Raw genomic sequence first — 8,574 nt, 5'->3', positions numbered from 1 at the left:
GTGGGCAGTGCCAGCGCGGCCGAATGCAACGGCACGACGGGGCAGTGCCTCTGCCTCGAAGGCTACGTGGGGCTGCGGTGCGAGAGCTGTGCCCAGGGCTTCTACCCGGAGCGGAGCAGCCAGCGCTGCAGCCCCGCCGGCTCCAGCAGCGCCCAGTGCGATGAGTAAGTAAGGCGGCGTTTCGCTGAGCCTCCCGGGGAGGGGGGGCCTGTGTGCGCGGTGTTGGGGTTTGGGGATATTTTGGGATTCAGGATGCAGATCAGGCAAGAATGGGTCTTGTCATCTGGTGCTAGTATTTAAAAAAAAAAAAAAAAAGAAAAAAGAAAAGGTATGAAAAAGCAGGAAGGAAGCTGGCCATATAAAAATTCATGAAGCATGTTCTTCTCTTTCAAGATCTGGAGTATAAAAATATCCATAGCTCTGGCAAAGGCCCTGGCAGCCCACAGGGGAGTTAACTTGCATCTCTGAGTTGTACGGAAGCAGAACCTCTCCTCTAGCGCCTTGTGCATCCGTTGGTCCTTATCAGACGGGACTGCCTTCCCGCTTGAGCTTGGGAGGGGAGCAGAGAAGCTTTGGAGAGGTTTATTTTCCAAAGGGATATTTGTTACTCCAGAGGCAAGCGAAGCTTTATGCTCTGCCTGCGCTGAGCGTTATGAAAGATGCAGCAGCTCGACAGAAATGTCGTCTCCTGCCTTGCCTGGCGCTTAACCCTGCCGCCTCCTCTCCTCTTCTGTGTCAAGAAAGCCGCCGTAGCTGATGCTTTGAGCTCTTGTATAATGAATGTGGTGTTCTTCATTTCACCTCACCCACCCTCACATTTTATCTTTTAAAAGCCAGCATGCGATTATTTTTTTTTTTTTTCAACTTCCAGGGATCTGTAAGCCATTAGAGATTTGTTGCTGAATTGAGGGTGTCCCTTTATTTATTCCTGCACATAATGCTCTGAGCAGCAGCCAGATCCTTTGGGTCCCCTGCTCATGCTCGCCGTGAGATGCAGGGTCTCTCCTTGGAGGAGAGACCACCTGCAGTGACTTCCAGCTTTCCTGGGCTCCCTTCTTGTGCAGCCACCAGAAAGTTGGCAGCAAAGGTGGTTCCCAGGGTCCCTGACACTTCCCCAGCGCCCTGCAAGGGAAACGCTACCTGCCTGTGGGTGCAACGGGCTCCTGCACTGGTTGGCTTGCGTTGGCATCAGCCTTGTTGTCTTTTAGGGTTTGGTCCAGGCTCAGTATGTGTTGAACACCTGCACTTTCCTGCCAAGGCTGGGGCTGAGTTAGAATCGAAATGTTCTGCAGGAACATGCTGTTTATAAGTATTTTATACCTTCCCCCCCCCCCAAACACCCAAACCCTCTGCTGATGTCCTTCCTTTTTGTTTCATTGCTGCATTTTTCTGCTTGCATAAGCTCTGAAAAATCAGAACTTAAAAGCAATGCTCCAGTTGTCTAGAGTGACCTTCTTACTAAAAAAGGTGATTCTTGAGGGTGGAAAGTGTAAAGTTTTTCACTTGTTTTTTTTAGTGGTTGTGTTAGAGATGAGAAGATGTGACTGGAAGCATCAGGGTTTGCCACCGCCTAGAAAATCTGAGTTTGGCCAGATCTACTGGAAGGGCAAATAGGGCAGAAAGGCAGATGGGGCAAATCTTATCTTTGAGGACTGGGAGAGGAGGGAGGTGCTACTGGAGCAACTGGGTTAACTGGGAGGGAGTGTTCTCGCTCTGACTCTGAGTCACCAGACAGCGGGCGAAGCACTGATGCGGGTGATGTCTCCCCATGTCTCGCTGCATGGAGTGAGCCAAGAAACGCCCTTGGGAACCGCAGGTGAGATGCTCAGAGTTGTGAAGGAGAATGAGGTGGAGTTCGTGCACGTAGTGAGCCATCGCACCCAGCCCCAGCGTGGATGGACCCAGAAATGGCAGAAGACCTCCCTAGCTTCTCCTCCTCAGCACCGTTTTGCAGCCTTGAGGGGCGTGGGCGATACGGATCCTCAAGCCTTTAGAAGAGGCAGCGTAGGGCAAAATTTGGAGGAAGACTTAGGAAGGAGGACTGATGTTAACAGAGATTGTTCTGCGTTTCTCTTCCCTGTTCAGCGGGGTTTGCTGCAGACGGAGATGACCTCTGGGTGTGTAAAAAGAGGAAAATTAGGTCAGTTGTCTGCGTTGTAGGGCTGGGGGCATCAGCGTGGCTGCGAGACGGGCAGCCTCGTGCATAGCGAAGTGTATGGGAAAATGAAGTGGGAAAATCTGGCGGGGCAGAGCACGGGGTGTGTCCCTGCGTTGGGGTCTGTCCCGACGGGTGGGAGAGCCTCTTCTGCATTGCAAGGAGATGTGTGCGTGAATCCAGGAATGAGTTTTTTGACTCTTGTTCTGGAACTCTGGCGTCTGGAGCTCTGGCTTTGATATCTCCCTGCTGCCGAGTCTCTGGCGGAGTGGTGCATGTGCCTCCAGGCAGTCCCTGCTTGGGGTGAGGCATGCAAGCGTTGCCCAACACCAGCAACCAGCTTCTGTTTCACTGACACTAAAAATACTGTAAACTGTTCTTTCTTTCTTTCTTTCTTTATTTTTTGAAGCACCAGCCCAACTCGTAACTTGCTCAAGTTAATTCCTGGGTGCTGGCTTAGGAAAAAAGCAGCTGCTGATCAGATGAGTCCCTGAGTAAAACTGCAGCGTAATTTTGGACTCTGACCCTTTTTGACAGTGACTGATTTGAGAGGCAGATAGCCTGAAGGCTGAGCTCTTGGGGCACACAAAACATGCCTGATAGGTTTCAATCAGCTTGCCCAGGCTTTTGTAAAACTGCCTTTTAAAGCACCACCATATGACGATTATTAGTAGTATTTCTAGGCATGCTCTATGGCTGGCCAGATGGCACACCCAAGTACACTGTTTATTAACTAGACCTCAAATGCAGACCATCAAATAAAAATAAAAAAATCCCTTTCCCGAGGCAGACAGTTGATTTTGGGAGTGAACATTGACCTGACATGCTGTCGCTATGAATGGGCTCCGTGGCCACTAATCAAAGGTCTGTTTTGGTGGAGTTTAAAATTTGATTATCTGAGGAGATCCACACAGATCCCCCTCTCGGATAGCAGAGGATTTCCGTTCTCTGATTTGAGTGGTTTTTTGTTAGATGAAAAGCTGTGTGTAGTTGAAGCTGGAGCTTGCTGTGGGGCTGGATGCAATCCTGGGCTGCTCGGAGAGGGCTGACGCATCTCGGAGAGGCGGAGTGTGTTCCCCGTATTGCGGTTACGCCTAGAAACCTCAGATAAAACCACGTTTGACTGGGTTGGATGCTGTGTAGATGCTTGCTAAAGATAGCTGTGGCCTGGAAGTGTTCATAGTCCATAGAGGAAGGGTGGAGAAAGAAGCTGCAGTTTCAAGGGCCATGGTCAAGGTCATGGAGCAGTGGAGAACGACGACGGTGACTCACGTGGGCGTACAGCCTGATCTGGAAGGGCTGTGCTCCTTCTGCAAAGCCCCAGGGACGGTGCCTGGTGGTGGCCCCATCCCATGGTGACATGGCCCCAGCTGGGAGCTGCCCCTCACCACCTGCATCTCTCACCACCTTTTGGGCACCTCGAGTTGGAAGCTGTGTTGTCCATCATACTGTCCTCCAAGGGAGCAGAAATGTCCCTGCCTGGTGGAGGAGGCAAAGACAAAGGTGATGCTGCTGGAGAAGGTCACCGCGCCCAGGCTGGCCAGCCCAACTCTCCCAAGCTTGCACACCTGTGCATTTATTTTTCTTTTTTCTTTATGTGAGCAGAGTCGTCTGCCTGCACTCTCATCTCCTCCTCCCTACAGCCGGGCAAGGAGCCAAGCCAGAGGCAGCAAAGGCGGTGTGGGGGGGACGGTGGTCTCCAGCCCTCCCGTCTGGGGCAGCGGTGGGAGTGCTGGGGCTCCTCGCAGGGTTTCTGCAGCACCCTGCCCTCCTGGCTTCTCCCAAAATGCCACTCGTGTCCCCAGCTGACTCATGGCATGGCGAGCCGGCACGGCAGCCGCTCCCCCCCCGCGGGCCCGGGCCCGCGGGGTTTTTTGCAGCCCCGGGCCGTGGTGGGATGCTTCCCGGGCGAGAGGAAAGGGGTTTGGTTTGGGGGAAGCCTTTCCCTGCTGCAGAGCAGCAACGCTGCAGCGACGCGAGGAGCTGTACGGGCACAGCTATTTAAATGCATGCGGAAATAATTTTCCTGTGTAAACCTGTCCTCTGGCTGATTTATTTAAAGGAGCAGGACGGCATGCAGGAAGAGCCCAGCCTGAAAGAGACAGTGTGTGGCACGCTGCTGGTGAGAGGAGATTTCAAATGACTCTGCAATTTAAAAATTTGTTTTTACCCTGCTAGCAGCACTGGCCATCCCACACCGGGCTGCAAACATGGCTAAAAACTGGCCAAGAGTAGCCCAGTGCAAGCCAGTGGTCTGGGGCCCCGTCGGCTCATCTGCTGCACGCTGGTGCGGGGCTTTGCCGCACGCCAGTGCGGGGAGGGAGAGGTGCTGTTACCCCGAGTTACCTCTCGCAAGGCATTCATTCGAGGTTTTCCTAGCCCAGCACGTAGGCCTTCGGGGCTTCTCTCCAAAGCACGGCCCCGCAGCGCGGAGACAGTATGTTTAGCCCACGAGCAACTGTCCCCGCGTGGGTGCTCTTGCACCCCGCAATTTGGGATGTGACTGGAGGAGGAGGAGGAGGGCTGTGAAGTGGGGAAGGTACTATGAGACGATGCTGCCCGGTAGAAGGGTTCAGCCCTCCATTCCCTATTTCCCTGGGAGGTTTTGTGTTTTAAACTAACTTAACCCTGTCCTCGGGAAGATGAGGTGATGCATCCTTCAACTTCTGCCACACTCTTACCTGCGCTAGCGAACAAGAGGAGAGCTGCGGCTGCTGTGGGGTGTTTAAGGATTGCCACGTGGTTTAGCTAAACCTGGGTTAACCATCTAAACTGGGTTAGGTTTTTCCTGTTCCCTTAAAAAGCTCTGAACTAAACACACATTATATGGTATCGCTGTCCCTGGTGAAAACAGACGCAGGTTAAATTGGGGTCCATGAATCCGTTTAAGTTGCTCCCTCTGCCTGTGCCTCAGTTTCCCCCAGCAGAAGGGCGATGGGAAGCAGAGGCTCTGACGCGCTGCTGGGAGGCGAGGTTAGCTTTGGTTCGTGTCCTGCGATGAAACACGCTGCCCAAGCGCGCAGCGCTCCGCTCCTTCGCTAACTGAGCAGCCTTTCCTTACTGCTGGCTGGGGAGACAGCTCTGCAGCGTGTGATCCTGGTTCACGCGCGGTTCGTGCCGCAGGCTCGACGTAAGTCAAGTTGGAGAAAGCTCCTGTCACCCGTTTCCGTTTAAAAAAAAAAAAAAGTGCATATAAATGCCAAAGTGTTAATTCAGAGATGTTTTGCCCCCTCAAGGGGATCTCATGCTTTGTGTTCGTATGAAAAAGAATTAAGGCAGAGTGTCCCCGAAAGCATTTATAGATGACTGTCCCCTGGAGCAGGGATGCTGCGAGGCTGAAAGGGGAGTGCTGTTAGCTGGGCACTCTCCATCCCTGTATGCCGCCTTTGTAGTGGGCTTCTCTTTGGAGAGGCTGATCTTGTGACCCTTACCCATATGGATTTGCAAGAGCATTGCTGGTGAGAGTAAGGTCAGCAGTGCTGGACAATGTTCTTTGTTAAGGTCTGTGAATAAGGGCTGGGGTTTCTGAAGGAGCCTGGGGAGCTGGGCAGGGAGAGCCGCACGCCGGGTTTGCGGAGGTGGTGGGATATGAAAAGATGCAAAGAGACCATGGAGGGGGGAAGCGACAAGATACCGGTCCTGATAGCATTGGGAAGCCCCCAGGTGGGTCACAGACTAGACCCACCTTGAGCATCATGCGGTATGAAGCTACCTGGGGCAGAATTTGGTTGGGTTTTTCTGTTAGTCAGAAAATGCAGATCCGTTGAAGTTCAAGGCTTTTGTGGAGCTTCATCAGCCTGGTGAATGGTGCTTGTGGCAACAGTTTGAGAAGGCAAACCTCGTGTTCCAAGGGCTTCTGCCCATCCCAGAAGGATATTTGGGGAAGGCGGTGGAGTTCTCATTTTGCATAGAGAAAAATCTTCATTTTCTGTCTTTAGAATGTCATCACACTTCTGCAACGTCTTTTCTTTGCCTGGGAACTGTATTTCCATCCTACTGTATTTTAGCAGTCCAGTAAACCACACTGGGCACTGCTCTCGTTTGGAGATAAGACCTTGGAAGCCCAACTCCTCAAGGACTTATTTAAAAAGAAAAAAAGAAAAGAAAAACAAACAAACAAAAAGCCCCTTTTCCCCTGTTTTAAAAAGACTGCTCTCCCTTTTACAGACTGGCTGAGCACAAGCAGTGGCTCACTATCTCCCAGTAATGCCTTGTCAGCATCACTCCGCAGAGAACAGTTTGGGGTTTTTTGTGGAAGTTGTTAAATGTGGATGTCATAAAAGCAGAAGAATACCCTGTTAGAGCATATTTTTCTGTGTGCTTTAATTATCTAAATCTCTCCTGTTGCAGACTCTCACATCCTTTACATCCAATTAGCTCTTCTCCTCTCTTCCCCCACAAGCAGTTGTACCTGCACCCATTTTTATTCAGTTGCAGGCGGGGATGGGAAATGAATGAGGGACCGGACACAGCGACAGCGAAAGGCAGATTGTTATCGTCTCCCCTACGTAATTGTGGCTTCTCAGAAATGCCATGATTTTGTTCATTTTCCAACCAGCTTTGTTGTTCCTGTGTTGTCTGTCGCAGACTTGTTGCTCTGGTAAACATTGACTGCCCTCAAAAAAAAATATTGGCACAACTTTTAAGCTCTTACGGCTGAATTCTGGTTTGGGGGAAGTGGTGCCCAGCCTGATTTCAGGCAGTGCTTGTTGCCCGTGCCTTTTTCTGCAGCCTATGTGGAGGCATCAGTAGAGATCTGGGGGATGGAGGGGCTACGCTGGGCAAGTTTGGTTTGTCCAGTGGGGACCAGCCCAATCTCCCTGCCCTTCCCACTTCTGTGTCCTCTGCACTGGGGTTGCCTGTCCCATCCCCGTATTGCTGTGATCTCCAGGGGCTGCTCTGGGAAGCCGAGACCCACGGTTTGGGGTTGAGATTTTGTGGTTAGTTAAGCTTTTGCTGCTCCTCCTTGTGCCAAACCATAGAGGACCCCATCCAACCTTGCTCTCTGGGGCCATCGTGCTCTTCCCGTTGCTTCCTCTCTCTCCAGCCACCGAGGTCCCGGTGGTTGCTTCTGGGAGGGCACCCAGAGGAGACAGCACAGCCCCGGGCTGGAGATCCACGGCTCTCCCAGCAGCGCGGGACATCCTCGGTGGGGGAGACGGGGCTGCGGAGGCGGCGGTGGCCAGACAAGGTGGCCCTTTGACATTTACAGAATGGCTTTTCAGAGCTGTGAAGTGATCCCGCTCTGTCGAGGGCTGCCATATAGACAGATGCCATCCCCTGGCACAAAGCGAGGAATGCGGTGCACAATGGCCCAATGTTCGCTGCGATAAAGCCCCGCTTCTTCTGCCCTCCACAAAGGCAGCTCTGAGCCGGGCGGCGGGCGCGGGGCTCGGCCGTGGTCGCACTAACCCTTCCACCAAAGCGTCTCGGCTGCTGGCGGCTTCGGTTGGAGCCAAGGGAACGGGGAGGTGAAACCCAACCGCGTGCTCTGCGGGGCTTTTTCCTGCTCTGTGCTTCCCCACGTGCTGATATTCAAATTAATTGACCTAAAGGAAAATCAACACGCGGGTTACAAGCGTTCTCGGTTGGCTCGGGGTGAGTGTTAACAGCGTTGCTTTTCCATGGAAGTGTCTTGGAGCATTTAGCTTTCAAATGGTGACTTTTCTATGTTGCCCAGAAAAATGTAAGAGAGATTTATCTCCTGGCTGCTGTCAGACATCACAGAAAATCAGCACAAAAGGAACTGAAGCTCACTGGAGAAACGCCCCGTTTTTTGTGACTTCTCTTCTGAATCCCCCTAATCTTTTGCAGCATCCTTTTGTCTTATTCCATCAAGGTGTGACAAAGCCTTTTCATAAGGGTTGTTTTACAGATGCTCGTGGTTCAGCAAAGCGTTTTTCCTCATTCAGACGGAGCGTTGTCGCGGCTGGTGATGGTGTGCGTTACGGGAACACCTCCGGGCCCTGCTGGCATGAGTGACGGCGTACCTGTCGTCGGAGGTTTACAAGGCAGCGGCGTGGAGGGGACGGGGGGGCAGGCGAAGCTGGAGCTGCCGCCGGGTCGGGGAAGGGCTGGCTGGGGCCCCCGCCCTCCGTGGCCCCTCGCCGGCTCTTCTGGGGACCGTCCTGGCAAGTGAGGTGGTGCTGGGAGATGCTGGGGTGTGCGGGGTGCATGCGTGCGCTCTGGGCTTCGAGACGAAGGTGGTAGGTGTATTTGGTAAAGCTCTCCTTCAAAGCTGTGGGGGTCTTTGTGCGGCTCATTCACATGGTATGCCCTGGTTTGAGACCCATGGTAGCTCCTTCCTTCTCTGACTCTGCCCCAACATCTTGCCAGTCTCACACGTTTAAAATAACGGCACAAAAGCTTGGTGCTGTACCATTTCAGCTGGACCTGACTTGGTCAGGCAGCCCCTGGGC

The 8,574-nt window shown here is 52.8% G+C and overlaps 1 protein-coding gene across 1 annotated transcript in view; it reads left to right on the top strand.

Annotated features, from left to right (window-relative positions):
- Nucleotides 1-8: 8 nt before the first annotated feature.
- Nucleotides 9-8,574, top strand: part of MEGF9 (multiple EGF-like-domains 9) — a gene marked incomplete at its 5' end in the record, with an annotated part of 22,887 nt that continues 14,321 nt past the window's right edge. Inside the window, one exon of the mRNA XM_010288732.1 lies at nucleotides 9-164. Within this exon, the coding sequence (XP_010287034.1) occupies nucleotides 9-164 (156 nt within the window). The remainder of the gene's footprint in view (nucleotides 165-8,574) is intronic.

The sequence above is a fragment of the Phaethon lepturus genome, unplaced genomic scaffold, assembly GCF_000687285.1.
Source record: "Phaethon lepturus isolate BGI_N335 unplaced genomic scaffold, ASM68728v1 scaffold29016, whole genome shotgun sequence".
In the NCBI taxonomy this organism is placed as follows: Eukaryota; Metazoa; Chordata; class Aves; order Phaethontiformes; family Phaethontidae; genus Phaethon; species Phaethon lepturus.
The sequence above is the reverse complement of the archived record's forward strand: the minus strand, read 5'-3'. Positions and strand labels throughout refer to the sequence as shown.